This window comes from Pinus tabuliformis, chromosome X (assembly GCF_031772625.1).
Source record: "Pinus tabuliformis cultivar Carrire ecotype Pingquan chromosome X, CPIR1, whole genome shotgun sequence".
Lineage (NCBI taxonomy): Eukaryota > Viridiplantae > Streptophyta > Pinopsida > Pinales > Pinaceae > Pinus > Pinus tabuliformis.
Window position 1 is genome coordinate 117,593,919 of NC_142308.1, and position 16,374 is coordinate 117,610,292.

General features: G+C 37.7%; 1 protein-coding gene across 1 annotated transcript in view; it reads left to right on the forward strand.

Moving 5' to 3' along the window:
• The window catches only part of LOC149138708 (uncharacterized), a 153,766-nt gene that overhangs the window by 87,893 nt on the left and 49,499 nt on the right, over window positions 1–16,374 (forward strand). The window contains exons 4-5 of the mRNA XM_089447379.1: window positions 7,027–7,054; window positions 7,275–7,383. Of these exons, the coding sequence (XP_089303505.1) occupies window positions 7,027–7,054; window positions 7,275–7,383 (137 nt within the window). The remainder of the gene's footprint in view (window positions 1–7,026; window positions 7,055–7,274; window positions 7,384–16,374) is intronic.

Below are 16,374 nucleotides of genomic sequence, written 5' to 3' on the forward strand. Positions count from 1 at the left end.
GGACTGCTAAGTTTTTGTTCAAGGAACAAGAGCTATAGGAGGCTTAGCCTTTCTCCTTTTGCATGCATTGTGATTGTAAAGTGGCTGATTTGTGAATACCAAAACAATTCACACATTGGGCAGCTTTGGGGAGTTTCACAATCTGATTTTTTTCATGTAAATATTTCTCGAAGTTTGCAGACTTTAGAGGCCTTCTCTTTATGCTTTTCTTTTGCCAATTACTTTGGGCATTTAAGGAGGAAGTCTAGTGCATCACAAGCACAAATTTTGTAAAGATTTAATATCTTTTCGAAGTCCCTAGAGAGGTCTCTTTTCATTGTTACTATTCACTATTAAAAAACGCGAGTTTTTTTTGTGAGGGAGCTTGGGATTTTTCCCATGGTATCCCTTTTCCTTTGGAGGGAGGATCTTTGCTTTTGGGTGAACTAATTATCTTTGTTTAGTTACTCTAGTTCTCATTTGCTAATTTCATTTCACTCATGCATGATTAGTTTCTGACATAGTTTTCACATCCATTTTCATTAGAGCACAAGTTTGACATTTGTTTATTTCAATTTCTCGAGTAATTGCATTCAGCTGCTATGACAACACACAAAATATCCTTTTTTCTAAAAGCAAGCGAGTATTTTACACAATTGGCAAGCTTAAATTGGTTTAATTTAACCATCTTGGTTTCACAAGTCTCTTGAGTACTTTGCTTTATCATTGTCAATTTTATTTATGTGGCATTTTGATTATTATTGAACATTCTTTTGTTGAAGCAATTTGGCATTGACTCTATTTCTTGCAAAGCAATTGTGGAGCATTTTTACTTAAGCATTGTCCATTATACTTGAGCACCAATACTTAATTTTGGAAAGAGCAACATTTCATTAGAGGAAATATTATCTTAAAATTGCCCATGAAATTTTCATGTATATAATATGTAAACCAATTAAAATCCTTTAAATTTAAAAAGTGGTACATGTAAATATTTTGGAGGGAAAATAAAAAAACTATTTTTTCTAATTGTATTTTTGACTATCTCCTTATAGATGTACTTAAATTTCAAGTGTAGGCAGCATTCGTTGGATTCGAAATTAAATTTCACATCCAACGAGTACCCATTATGCATACTTCTGAGAAGGCCCACATTGATAAAAATTGAAGATACATTGAAAAATGTGTTGAACATGCTTTTTCAATGTATTTCCAATGTTTATCAATGTGGGCCTTCTCAGAATTATGCATAATGGGTACTCATTGGATGTGGAATTTTATTCTGCGTTCAATGAGTGTCCACACATGAAATTTGAATAAATCAGTAAGGAGATAAGCTAAAAATACAATAAAATATGTAGTTTTATTTTTTCCCTCCAAAATTCATAACTATTATTTTATTATTTTTCCTTAGGATGCCACTTTTAGGCTGAAATTTCCTCTAATGACTCAAGCATCTCACTTGGGCACACTTTATTACTAATTGGCATTTCCAAAAAACAAATTAACCTCCAACTTATGTTGGCTGTATAGACTTTAGGGACCCTCCACCCCTACTGACTCCTCATTGTGAGATTTGGATTTCCGGGCAAGGATGAGGTCTCGGGACCATAGTTCAATTGAAACTTTGTTTTAGAATACAAATAATAAAATAAACCAATAACATCTCTACATCACAACTTTACTTTACTTGCAAATGCAATTCTCCTATATATATTATCTTGAATTTATTTGAGTCATATTTGAAAATATCATCATTTTCTCAAGAAGCATTTGCTTTATATTGCAAGTATTTGGATCTTTTACTTTTGCAACAATTAACTTTCTTGTACTTGGAATATCCTTCATTGGTGCAACACTATTTGAAGTTATTTCATATATTTGTTGCTTTGATGATCATTTAGCTCATGAGTAATTTGGTGTCACTATCTTGTCAATTTGATCATTTACTTTCAAGTACTATCTCCTTTATTGTTGCAATTGATGTGTATATGCTCATCTTGGTCTAATTTTGCGAGATTACTTGATGTTTCATTTTGAAACATTTTATTTTTGAGCAAGTGTTTATTATTTTGAAGCATTATTGAAGGCACTGGTTTACATGCTTATCTTTTATTATGTGTCGATGATTATTGAGAGCACCTTTTATTTCATATCTTGTATTGCTTATCATACCTGTTGAACTTGCTCATAATCTTGAAGTAATCCATTTAACCTTAGTATCTCTTAAAAACCTCACACCATTTTTTGATCTAACTTTTCATTAGGGACAACCCCCCTTAGCTTACCTAAGAGAGAGCTTTTACGGAGAGAGCTGGGAATAGGTGATAACCCCATCTTTTAGTTTTGCCACAGGGCACACCTTGTGGGGTTAAGGGCTTTAACCACTAACTTAGGTGTGTGTGCAAGGTGACAACAACACCCTGTATCAACCCATTGAGATGTTGTTCAACAATAGAAAATGAACATCAAATCAAAGTTACCTTTTGTGATGGCCTTTCATCATGACATCTTGCTTGCCTGCAACATCCTACACATTCATAAACACATCTCCAAGACTTCATGTGTCAAGGGTCTTCTTTCTTTTATAGACCTTATCAAGGTCTTCATACCTTCTATGGAGATGTCATGTCTAATTCTTTTAGTCATTGGATGTTGATTTCCTTCCCTTATGAGACCATAGTTGCAACTTTTACGATCTCTTCTTCCTTCCTTCACATATTGCTTCCCCAGGAACTTCTTGACAAAGTTCCTTCATCATGATTGTCAACCACCTCATATTCCATATGAGGACATATTATGTTGATTTCATCTTGTCAATATGTGAACCTTGCTTTCATGAATTTTTCAAAGGAAGAGATCCTTGATCATGCTCACAAGGTGGAGCATTTACCCATGCTATCAACAACTATATGATGACATGACTTAATCTATCAAATAGATACCTCTTTTCTCCTTTTGGTCATATTGACTTCCTTCGACAACTTCCTTTCCTTGATTGAAAGTACTTCAATCAACTTGACCTGCTGCACTCCTTTGTCACCATACCATCATCCTTCTAAACAATGTATCCCACACAAGGTGGAATGATTAGCGAGACACTTGCTTCTTCCAAGTAGAGGTGAACCTTCTAATGAAGATTCCAATAAAGGATCTAGATTATCCTCATCCGGAAGAAGCTCCTTTCTCATGATGATGATGTATGATGAATTCCTTCTATCATGCTAGATGACTTTCTTTCAACCATATGCACTACACATGCTTTCAATGAGGTTACCACGAGCTACTTCCTTTATGTGATGATTGCTACATCCATGTAGAATTCTACTTCAGCTCTCCTTTTCAAGCTACTATAATGAGCTCTTGCTTCAATTGTATGCTTCTACCATGATGCCATCTCCTAATATGATGCATCCTATCATACTTATAATGCTTCCTACCATGATAGCTATTATTTACAAAACTAAAAAGAACTTAGTGGAGGAGATTATCTCAGTCATAATAGAGATCTCTCACTTCCTCCTTTGATTTCTTCTTCTCATTTTCTTCCACTTCTTCAGTGATATGGACTTCTTCCCTTCTTCTTTTGTTGTTTTCCTTCTTGAGTTTAGGACAATCTCTCTTGTAGTGCCCATATTCATGACAACCATAGCTTTGGATTTTCGACATATTCTTCTTGTTCTTTTTCTAAAGGCCAAATGTTCCTTTCTTCCTAGCCATGGCAGAAAATGCTTGGACTTGCTCGTTTGATCTTACATTGCTTTTTGCCTTCAACCTAGTTTCTTCAATTTTACACAATGACCAAAGTTCACTGAATGGGGTGGCTTCCTTCTTTCCAAAGATACTAGATGTGAATTCCTTTGGAAGTGCATTGAGCACTATGGTGTTCATTTCTTTATCGGACAATATTTCTCCCAACTCTTGTAGTTGGTCCCTTGTTTCTAATACCTTCATAAAATATGAGGCTATTCCATCTTCCTTTGAGATCTTCATTTTGTACAACTCATTCCTGAAAGATATCACTTCTCTTGCAACTTATAGAGAACAATTATATTAACTTGTCATATATTTCTTTTGATGTCTCCAACTTTGATACATAGGGTATGAGGGGATCCTTGATGGATTCAATGAGAATCCTTTGAGCCCTTACTTCCCCTTTCATATACTTTGCAAGAGCTTGAGCTTCTTCCTTTGGAGGTTTAGTGATTGTACCTTTACATGTTCAATGACTTCATTTTCTATGAGGATCAAATCTGTCCTCTTCTTCCATGCAAGAAAGTTTGATGACCCAACCAATTTGTTGCATTCCTTGCAAAATGAAGTCATTTTGATAGTAGATTCAGTCATAAATATAGAGGTACTTACTTGTCAAGTGAAGATGCCTTCTTGATTTAGATGATGATGTTGATAATAGAAGATGTCTTCTTCCTTCAAAAGTGCTCCTTCCAAGAGAGGGAGATCACTTGATTCCTTGATGATGATGACAACGCCTCTTGTTGCTTCCCTTGGATGTAGATACTTCAAGATGCTTCAATGAGTAGTCCTTCTTCAAGTGGAGGTAGAGTCCTGTAGATCTTACCTTTGTGAAGACAATGTGAGCTTCTCAAGAATGCTTCAAGTATATAACCCTTCTTTGGATGAGCTAGGGTTTTGAGGTCTTTTTTCTTTTGGATGTGATGATCCTTGAGATGAATAGTTCTTCTTGATGATTGATACTCTTGATGATCTTCTAGTGCTTTGGCCCTCGAATGTCCTTCTTTAAGTTGCCTTTCCTTGATGTAGTCACCTTAGCTCTAATACCATGTTGAGAAATCTAGAGGCAGCTAGATTAGGTGATTTCTCTTCTTGATAATTGCTTGTGATGTAATTTTACTTAACTTGATTATCTTCTTCTTTCACTTGATTATTATTAGTATTCTCTTCATCAAACAACTACCAAACCATAAAGAACAATGAGACAAAGGACACAAGATATAGGCGATCAGCCAGGGCCAAAACCTCTCCAACTGAGAGGAAAACCCACAAGAATTCTTCTCTTCTTATAGAATCTTCAATTGACGAATTCCAAGACCTATGACCCTTGACCAAGACCCTCCAAGACCAAGTCAAACCTTTCTTCCTTAATGAGCTTTCCTTCTAACAACTTCTGCAATTTCAACCTCCTAGCAGATTCTTCTGCAACTTCGACTTGCCCAGCAGATTCTTCTGCAACTTCAACCTACCCAACAAATTCTTCTGTAGCTTCGACCTGCCCAGCGAATTCCTCTAGAACTTTGACTTGCCCAACAAATTCTTCTGGAACTTCGACCCAACAGTTTCTTCCTAGCACTTCGACTTGCCCAACAACACTTCGACTTGCCCAGTAACTATCTAGTACTTCGACTTGCCCAGTAGCTTTCCAACACTTCGATTTGCCCAAAAACTGTAGAAACCCTAGCACAAGACAGAGAGAGGCCCATAACTTTGATCTTACTCTTTTTCGTCCTTTTCCAGCAACTTTTTTGAGAAGATCGAACTTGCTTGAGTGAGTGTCCAATTGACGTCGAGTTCCTTCTTATTTATAGGCTTTTGAAGGGTATGAATTGCTATCTTTAGGCCGACTTGATCTTTGCAACATGACAAGGTCTTGGAGGGTCTTTTGACTCAAATAAAATTTCTTGACAATATGTAACGTGCCCAAAAGGGTCTTTCATACATGACAATGACTCTATTGGCTTGTAGACTCAATGACAAGCCCTAGAAGCACTCATTGGGTGCTTGACCTAAAAATAAATTTCCCTTGAGCATGAAACTCATGCCTCAAGAATAACATAATAAATTTATTTTTCTCATTACATCAAATACATAAAATCATGATTACTCATTACATCAAATACAATCATGATTGCATATGTCATTATGAAGACCGAACCTAGTTACATATTTCAACAACAATGAGCCCAATACAAAATCATCCAGCGAAATTATCCCAACAACATTAATAAATATGTTCCCAGCATCAATATAGATCAGACACAACTTTTCCTGTCTGTGGTCAACTGTAGTCAAATGTCAAATTTCAGCCCTAGAGCCCAATCACACAAAGGAAGAAGGATGTGTGCGGTTGAGACCTTCCAACTGCACTGTTGAGCCTACAAGCCTACGGTTATAGCCAAAATCTAGCTGTGACAAGCCTGCGTTTGTGACCCAAAACCCTAGAGCATGTGCGAGCTTCGAACCCTGTAATCTTGGACCTGTACGAACCAAATTTCTGCGGTTATAGCCGAAATCTAGCTGTGACAAGCCTACAGTTGTGACCCAAAACACATGCAAGCTTCAAACCCTGTAATCTCGAACCTGTACAAACCAACTTTCTTGACCCAGCCTCAAACTTGTGATGACCAATCAATGAAGAAGAGAAGAAGAAGAGGCTTGGTGATGTCCAAATGAGCTTGAGATCACTTGTATTTATAAGCTTTCAAGGGTGTCCATTTTCCTATTAGGGCCGACCTGATCAAATGTGACATTGTGGGCTTCAATTCGAAAGTACACTTTCCCTTCTCCAAATTGAGTGCTTCAATAGTCAAAATTGGTCCTTTCGTAAAGAGGAATCTAGTCCCATGGTTGGAGTTTGTCTCTGAACTGCCAAATTAACACTCCCTCTGAGCTAGGGAGAAATTCCTCTGCATGCTAGACACCGAGCCTCTGTACAAGCACCTGTCTGAGCTTATAACATCAACATACAATACATGTGACTTTAATGTGTTGCATACACACTTGCATCAGCTTTTGGCTTGGAAAAATACTCTCAAGAAAAGAATATATTTTTTTACCATGTAGTAGCATTCTAAATTTTAACTGAAACCTATATTTAACAGCTAACAGCTAGTAATAAACCTAAAAGGATATCCTCATTGCCTGAAGTTAATTGTCTGCTATATTTATGTGATAATTTAACAGCATAAAGTCTATTTAGTATTAATGTGTAGGTTTTTCTCAATATTTGAGAAAGAATGATATGAATCTTATGGTTTCTTTTTTGCTATTTTCTATGGAATTATCTTGCAGGAAATGACTCCTGAGCAACTTCAGGAAGGTATTACCCTACGTTATTAGAGATTATTCCTTGTACTTAAAGTTTTACATGTTGAAATGTTTTATAGCATGAGTTTATTCCATGTAAATACTAAAATGATGTAGCATCATGCTTATCATCTTCGAGAACCAGACATTTGCATGCTTTTTCAAATTAAATGTTTTTCAGTAGTAACTAATAAGTCCAAGACATGCATATTTATTAGTTATGTACTGTCCAGCTTTGAAGAAAACATTTGCTGTTACAAAAAATAAAGGAAAACTCCGCAAGATATGGGATAGCGGGAAAACTATTTACAACATGGCTTCTTGGGGTGCTACAGCTGTTGGGTGAGGCTATTTTTCATCTTTCCTAAATAAATTTTTGCCTTTTTACAATTTTCTGATTTCCAAAGTACAATAAACTGTATTTAAAATCTAGCTTTGCAACTTCTAATTGAAATTATTTTCAACTTAGGTAATCTTGCTGCTTAAAATTTAAATGTAGGGAAATGCAATTTTTATGATCTATGGTGCGTTCTGTGGTAGGCTTCCCTTTGCCATGCAGATTCTGAACTTAAATAAATTTTGAACACAAACTCTGGTATATCCTTTCAGGTTGTATAAAATGGATCTTTTCATGCATCAAGTAACAGGCAATCTCATTCCAATAACTAGCGCAAGTCCATAATCATTGCTTATGTCAAGCAGGCAGGCAGGTGGGAAGAGTGCAATGATTGTTTCACCAAGATCTCTTCTCTTTGGTTGGGGTCTCCCTAAAATAGAAGAATTCTGGGTGGAGTTTTTGTGAGAGAAAGTGTAGAACTAGGGAGACATCTCTTCTTGATCCAAAAAGGATCTGCAATAAACATCAAATTGTTTAATGGCCCAAATCAATGCAAATCACTCGGAAAAATTACAACTTTTGGCTACGAAAGTGAAGCTTGTGGCTATGGAATTTGATTATGAGATTAGAGGATATAGTTGACAGTGTGAAGGGCCCCATGCTAGTTCAACCAGCTACCACTTACCTACAAAGTGCTGCACTGCCATTTTAAGAACTAAAAATTAAAAATTAAAGAAAAACACGAATAAAAGGAACTCCAATTGGAATGCTGCCAACAAAAGACTAAGGGAGAGGAAAAGTGTTGCAGTAGGGGAGCTGAAGAGATGGGGACACTTGGCCTGCATTCCAGATGCTCCTAGCAAGCCAGCACTTCCTATGAACTCTTCCACAGTGATGCAAAAGGGTTTCTTTGGCAGAGAATAGAGGGAATGCTAAATAAAATTGCTGTGATTGTAATCTGTAAGACTCCAAAGAGTCAAACACCATTGTAATTCTATAATTGCTGAGAAATAAATACCGAGCATAGCGATTTGATGTCAGAGATTTTTCCAAGGTTTTTTACAGGGTAATATCTGTGTCTATTGTGTTTAAAAACTAATTGCTTAGTGATTCTGGTTTTCTGTCTGATTCCTTCATTCCGGTGGTAATTAATCCCAACACCCGTGAAGTTGATACACATTCGAACCCTCACAGCACTTTAATTAATTTGCTTTGAATGCTGATGGGTATCCACAGCGCAATTGTTGGTTTGCTGCATTGCTAGATTAAAATAATAACTTGAGCAGTGTGTAAATCACAAGAAACAACCCAGAATAGTATAGTTCCTTTGCTCTGTTCACTGGAATGCTTATTTGTTGTGTAAACCACATGAATATGATGACTAGACAAATGGGTTGATAATAAAGTGGTGGGTGTACAGAGTGTGTTATTCAGATGGCATAGCAAACTGTAGGGTGGACTTGTTTTCCATTGTTGGCATTGGTCTTGGAATTACAAGCAAATAAACCAAGTCTTGAAACTAAATCTGAACAGAATCATTCACGCCTGTTGCTGAATAGCATCTTGAGAAGCTTGATCTCGGATTGACAATGACTGCAGAGATATACAATTTTAATTCTGCAAAGAAGGATCAGTGTTGGCGAAGCCATAGGCCCAGTGTTTACAGATAACTTCTTCATGCTGGCGGCTTTCTTACCAGAGCTTAGTAAAGGGCCAAGGCGAGGAATAATTTTTCACTGTGGGAAGGGATTGGCCTTATTTGAGCTTATGATGGCCTTTTGTTTGTATATGGAAACTATTTCTAATAAATAATTGACACCCACATTGACCCAGAGAAGATGTTGGGAGCTTTTCCTGTAGATTTCCTACAAGGTTTTAAATGTTATGATTCCTAATGAATTTGTTGGTAGTCAACCTTTTTCCTTCATAGGATGTGTGTATTAAGATAGGGTCTTCAATTTGAGCTCTCCAAACATGTGGTGGATTACTAGGCAAATCCATCGTAAGGTTGTATGGCTTGAGAATATAGGATGAGATTTATTTATGTCACTTGCATTAATGTCATAGGGTTAGCTATAGTTGATTTGGATATTATTGAAGAGATAAAACTAGGATGGATCAGTGTAAATTCTTTGTGAGTTGTTATGGAAGTACCCTAGAATGATTATAGTTGTGTTACGTGTAGTCTTATTCCACTTTTTAGGTGATTATTCGAAATGAATTTGTGAAGTTATTTTGACCAAAATTTAGATGTTTTACAGCATTTAGGACTTGAACTCCTATATCTGTTTACAAGTCTTTGTTTGAGCAATTTTAATCTCAGGGTTCTTGCTTTGAGTCAAATATGTGGTGATGATTTTCCATGATACTGGAGTCTAGGTTAGAATCTTACAATCACTGACGCTTCCAATCCAAGTATCACAACAAACTACTTTGCACAACGGAACAATAAATAGCAGTAAATCAACACGTGCACAAAGATAGACAACTTTTTACAAATTTTAACTGCCCAACTTTGTTATATTAACAAACATCAACAACCTAGGCCTCCCATACTAGGGATAATGGGCCTCATAAATCCATTGATACAAGACTACAATTGGGACTTGGCGTCAACAACTATGAGAAACAAATTTCCCGAACAAGATACACTGACCATCTGGCTAATGCAGCGCACTCTCTTAGCTCCTCTTGGTTATACCTTGAACACACCTGCTCGGTCCTTTGACTCTTGATCTGCAACAACACCAACCTGCCTCTATCAATGAACTAGCTCGATTAGGTCACTGAACGCGACTCCAACTGCTCTCTAGCTGATCATTAGTCCTTCAACGCATCAACACATCGAGACTCCTGTCGAGTTGTTCACAACTTCGTTTGTTCACAACTCTCAACTGTCCACTGCTACTCCTTAGCTCCTTTGGGACTTCTTGCTCACTAGATGCTCCTTAGTCCTTCAAGGACACAACTCTTAGGGACTTTCTTCCCACTAGTGTCTTCCTGTGCTGCCTGATGAAAACCCACTTAGGGCACGAAGGGCTGCGACCTATCACTCAATGTTATCAAAACAGGACCGGAACCGATGGAATTGGCCGGTTTGACTGTTTTTGGCCCAAAAGCGGTCTGAACCGGAATAGGTTGGTTCGGTACCAAACCGGCCTATTGCACAAAACCGATCGGTTCAAGGCCGATTTTGTGTAGTTTGTACCTTTCCAAGGCAACGTAAAAAAATTGCCTTTTCGTTTGGTTGGCCCACTTTTAATTCTCCCCTGGGCCAACCTAATTTTCAAGCCTATGGTCCTTAGCCTAATATTCAAGCCTATGGTCCTATTATTGCTATCCATTTCAGGGTAATGTTAAATTTTTAAAGTAAAAGTGACATTCTCCTTAATCTTTCATTTCTATCCTTTTACTTAAATTTTTAACATTACCATGAAATGAATAAGGATGTTTGAGAGTGGTTCCAACCTCATTGGATTTCATACGGAGAAAGTAGAATTTTAGATTTCACTCAAAATCCAACAGACTTAACGATTTTTCAAGATATCAGGATTGCGGGGATTACAACGTTTCCATTGGATTTTGTCATGTATGAGGGTAAGAAACGAGTATTTAATAAAGAGCACCAATTCCTCTATGTACTTTGATGTTAGTGGCATTGGTTGTCAAACTCCTCTATCATGACTCTACTAAAAATGTACCCATCACAAGGTTACTTGGGAGCGGGAGTGTGGAGCGACATTTTCAAAACCTCCCTGTTCCGGAGCAAATTTTTATATAATATATATTTCTATATATTTCGATGCATATATGTCAACAAAAGCATGTAGAATGATGAATTAGATTTTAAAAAACATAAAAACATGGATTGCACCATATAACATCAATAATATAGAAGTTATAATCTTCATCAAGCACGTCCACAAGTTAGTACCATACAACATATCGAGTCTCATGATTCATCAATCTTAAAGTTTCAAGCTTTCAAAATTCAATATATAACATTTGTCATCATTTATCACTAAAGTTGTACTTGTAACCATTACCATTATGAAGTAACCAAACTATAACAAAGAATATCTAACATGAAATGAAATGTTTCAACTTTCAACTTTCACGAAGCATCATATTCATAATTCATTGCCAATGAGTTATAAATGCCAACTTCAAACTTCAAACTTAAATTGTCATATATTGTTTACAAAAAATACCATAATAAATACGAAAGAGTCAATAGTTATAAAAAGTACTAGAAACTAGAAAAGGCAAGTAAATCTATTATCTATTGCTTGACCCTCTTGCCATGAGAAATTTCTAATTTCTTGTCTTGTGGTTTATTGGGAGTCTCCTCTTGCATAGTCGAATGGCCTTAGTGCTCTTGATCATTGGGAGTCTCCCCCGCAAAGAGGGCTTGGTGGTCTTGATTAAATACAAGTCCTATACCCTAGTACATGACAAAATTCAATGGAAACATTACAATCCCCCACAATCTTGAAATCCTGAAAAAATGACTAGTCTGCTAGATTTTGAGTGAAATCTAAATTTATATTTCCTCCATATGAAATCCAATGAGGTAGAAACCACTCTCAAACACCCCGAGTCATTTCATGGTAATGTTAAAAATTTAAGTAAAAGGATGAAAATGAAAGATAAAGGAGAATGTCACTTTTAAGAATTTAACATTACCATGAACTGCATATCAACACTAGGGCCATAGGATTGAACATTAGGTTGCCACACACAAATTTTTTTGTAATAGCTCCCTTTATCACTCCTTAAAAGGCAGGGAGCGATTTTTTTTTAGAGAGCGCGCTCTCGAATTTGCTCCCTGAGCGAATTCGGAAGAATGCTCCTGGGGTCGCTCCCAATGCGCTCCTTCCCGGAGCGCGCTTTGGGACAGATTCGACAGGGGGGCCACTCCCCTGTAACCATGACCCATCACTTAAACAAAATCTTGACTTAACATGCTATGCTTCATCTATCTTATTTTAATGCTTAGAGGGTTATATTGATGACAAAGATCCCAATATAGGCAATGATTGCAGACTTGGATGCTACTCATTCTTCAAATGAGGATGAGGAGGATGATCAGGATGATGATTTTGATGATGACATTGACAATTAGCACTTGTAGGCTATAGCTATAGTATTGTAGATTGTAGTATCATACTATCATGTTATTTTGGACTATAAAGGCCTTTTAGAGCCTGCTTCTTGATGTTTTTTGGTTCAACGATGTTGTGCACTAAGTGTTATTTTGGTTATATGCACTATACTTGCTATATAAATGAAAACTTTCATGGCTTCGATTCATATGGATGCACATGAATATATATGTTTTTTCTTTAAAATATGAATATTTTATGTGTTTTTGGTAAACCAGTTTTTTCCGGTTTTTTATTGGTTCTGGTTCAGTTCCAACCGGTTCTCGGTCCATAGGGTTTTTCAGTTCATTCACCGATTCATTTATGATAACATTGGTTTTGGCCCCACACCTTTGGGTACAAAACCCCATGTCTGGGTTCTAAACCCACAAGCCATATTTGTGTGCCCATTCCTCCAAAACCCTCTAGCCTACGGTTTGCAATACCTCTTGTTGTATTTGTTTCTCGAAGGCAGTTCTTGGCTGCGAAACTGCGCCAAGAAACTAACTCGACCAATCTTTGGGTTCACGCTGGCCCTCGAACTAGAGGGGGCTCCCTCAAGTGTTATGAGGCCTTTTAATGTTGTTCACTATCATTGGACAACAATCTATGAAGCATAATGGTCAGATCTAGGGTTTGTTGTATGGGTGGTTGTTGATGAGTTACAAATCCTTGCTCACAAACAAAACCCTCTCTTACAGAGGCCTTATCAAAGTGCCAATGTTCAACTATGGCAGAAAAACATATCTTGAAAGGATTTGACGGAAGAATGGAGGAGAAATTAAATGATTAAATATCCTCCCTGAATATCTAATCATCTAATCAAGAGCGGAAGTGTGGACAGACCCTCTCTAGTGGTTAAAGCAATGACCTTACAGTCATCAAAGCCACAATCTCTGCAGCGCTGGAGGCATCAGGTACATTAGATTTCAAGGAGGGGCATCGTTAACCAAGCCTTTGCTTGCTTCACCTTGACTTCTTTCTACCACTTACTTTTGAGACTAGCCTCAAAACAACAAGGGATTAAGGGATCCACTTAGCTAGGCATATAATTAAAATCAATTAAGATTCTTGCATTACACCTAGGTCATAAGATTTGCATAGCATATAAGATAGTTGAGCATTTAAGCAACGGTTGTTCATCTGGTCACCTAGTTTATAATTGATCTAAAGCAAGTAGTTGATTCCATAAGGCACTGGTCTCATATATAGATCTAATCGAATCTTTAAAACTTTGCTAAAGTCAACCAAGTGGCTAAGCCATTCTATTGTGTCTCCCGAACGAGTCTTGCATTTTCACATTCCATAGGGACTACCCCCCATAACCTGCTGTTTGGAGACAACTGGAATGGAGAGGTCGGGGATTAGAGTGAAATCCCCTGACCTCAGTCATTGTCATACCGTGCCTATAAAATCTGAGCGACAACAGGAGGTACTCCAAATCCTAGGCTAGAGGGTTTTGAAGGAATGGGTACACAAATATGGTTTGTGAGCTTAGAACCCAAGCTTGGGGTTTTTGTACCCAAAGGTGTGGGGCTAAAACCATGATGAGATGTGATGACATGGCTCATGGAGGACGTAGGACATCCTTAAAGGAGCAAGGAGCCATTTCAAGCACCATGAGATGCCTTGTAAAAATGGAGAAAATAATTTTTTGAAGTTTTGTGTGGGATTCCGCAACAAAGTTAAAGTTGGCTTTGACTTAGTAATGCCCCAAGGGCTAGTTGTTGCACAATCTAATGATTTGTATAAATAGAAGTGAGGAGGAGCCTCATTTCTTGAGTGCAATCATCATAAGTAAAGAGCATCTTAGGCAGCCACAACAAGGAAATGACAGGGCCGAGTGATTTTTTGGTATATTCTTGTGTTTTGGACAGGTCAGAATTGCAAGAGGCTTACTGTGATAGTGGAGGGCTTCTCTAAGAGTTTTGTGCATACATTGAGGGTTGTCTCTCCTTTGAACAAACCTGAAATCTGTAGAGTAGCTACAAGCAGGACCAAGACCTAGAATAGGGTTGGTTGGCAGTCAAAAGAGGACTATAACAACGTCCTAGAATGGCTTGTGTAACAACGAAGGAGGGCGGGATTATTGTCAAGGGACAACAAAGTGTTTGGGGTCATTTGTGGGTTGGTTAAGGGTTGGTTTGGTGCCCTAACTAGACCAAATACTTCAGGACTACTATGGCACAAGAGCCAATCTTGGAGGCAGCAGAAGGGGTCTTCAAATCTGAGGTAAGTGCTCTTTTAGTTGATAATTTGCTAGGAAATTCGATAGTCCTAGTTTGGATAGTGGTCTGAACATCTTAAGAGCAGATTCATCATCAACATTTGCACATATGCCAATGTCAAGAGGAGCAGCAGAGGGTTGCAGGACAAGGTATGCCATCTTCTTGAGTTGATGCGATTTGCTAGTGGATGTTGTCCTAGTGCAGGACAATTATTGGAGCAACCAAAAGAACAGGAGTTAGGAGGGTTGTAGTGGCTTGCTCCAAGCCCTAAGTACATCCTCTTGAAGGACTAACTTAGAAGAGGCAGAATTGGGTGAGCTCAAGATTGATTCTTGAAGGACAAAGAAAGGAGGTCAAGGGAGCAGATCACATCAACCCAAGTTCATTGTTGGAGAAGGACATCTTGCAGTGATAGTTGGCAGCCCTCCGTGCCCTAAGTGTGTCTTCATCAGGCAACACAGGAAGACACTAGTGGGAAGAAAGTCCCTAAGAGTTGTGTCCTTGAAGGACTAAGGAGCAACTAGTGGGCAAGAAGTCCCAAAGGAGTTGAGGAGCAGCGGTGGGCAGTTGAGAGTTGTTCACAAACAAAGTTGTGAACAATGCAACAAGAGTCTCGATGTGTTGATGCATTGAAGGACTAATTATTAGCTAAAGAGCAGTTGGAGTCGTGTTCAGTGACCTAATGAAGCTAGTTCATTGATAGAGGCATGTTGGTGTTGTTGCATATCGAGAGCCGAAGGGTTGGGCAAGTGTGTTCAACATACGATCGAGAGGAGCTGAGTGAGCGCACTACACCAGCTAGATGGTCAGTGTATCTTGTTCGGGCAGTTTGGTTGCCATAGTTGTTGACACCAAGTCCTAGTTGTAGTCTTGTATAAGTGGATGTATGAGGGCCATTATCCCTGGTACGGGAGCCCTAGACTGTTGTATTATCAGTTTCTTAATATGATGAAGTTGGGTAGTTAAAATTTGTAAAAGGTTGTCTATATTTGTGCACGTGTTGATTTACTGCTATTTATTGTTTCATTGTGCAAAGTAGTTTGTTGTGATACTTGGATTGGTAGCATCAGTGATTGTAAGATTCTAACCTAGACTCCAATATCATGGAAAATCAACATGGTATCAGAGGTACTTTGAAGGGCTAGTGAATTAGAGTGCGCACAGCTGATGCAGGAGCATTAGAGCTTCCAATCCATCAAGATTTTTGAAAAAAAGCTCCAAAAGGGGTTTCAATATTGTAAAGGAATTATAACTCCTTAATTGTAAATATTCTTAGTTTCATTTAATTATTATAAAACAATTTTAGAAAAGCTATGGATAGGAGAGATTTTTCCATAAGGCAAAAGCAAAGTTGCCTTGAAGAGCATGATAGGTTTATGGAATAAATCATGATAGGTTTATGGAATAAATCATGAGAGCTTTAGTGAATAAATTATGAGAGCTTTAGGGAATAAATCAGAGAGTGATTTTAGGATTTAGGAAAAGTTGATTTATGGAGTGCTTTTAGGATTTAGAAAAGATATTGTATTTCTTAATTGTATTTATTGTAAGCCTACGAGCAATGGAAAGCTAATGGCCAAAATGAATGTGAGATCAGAGCAATGGAAAGCTAAAGGCCAAAATG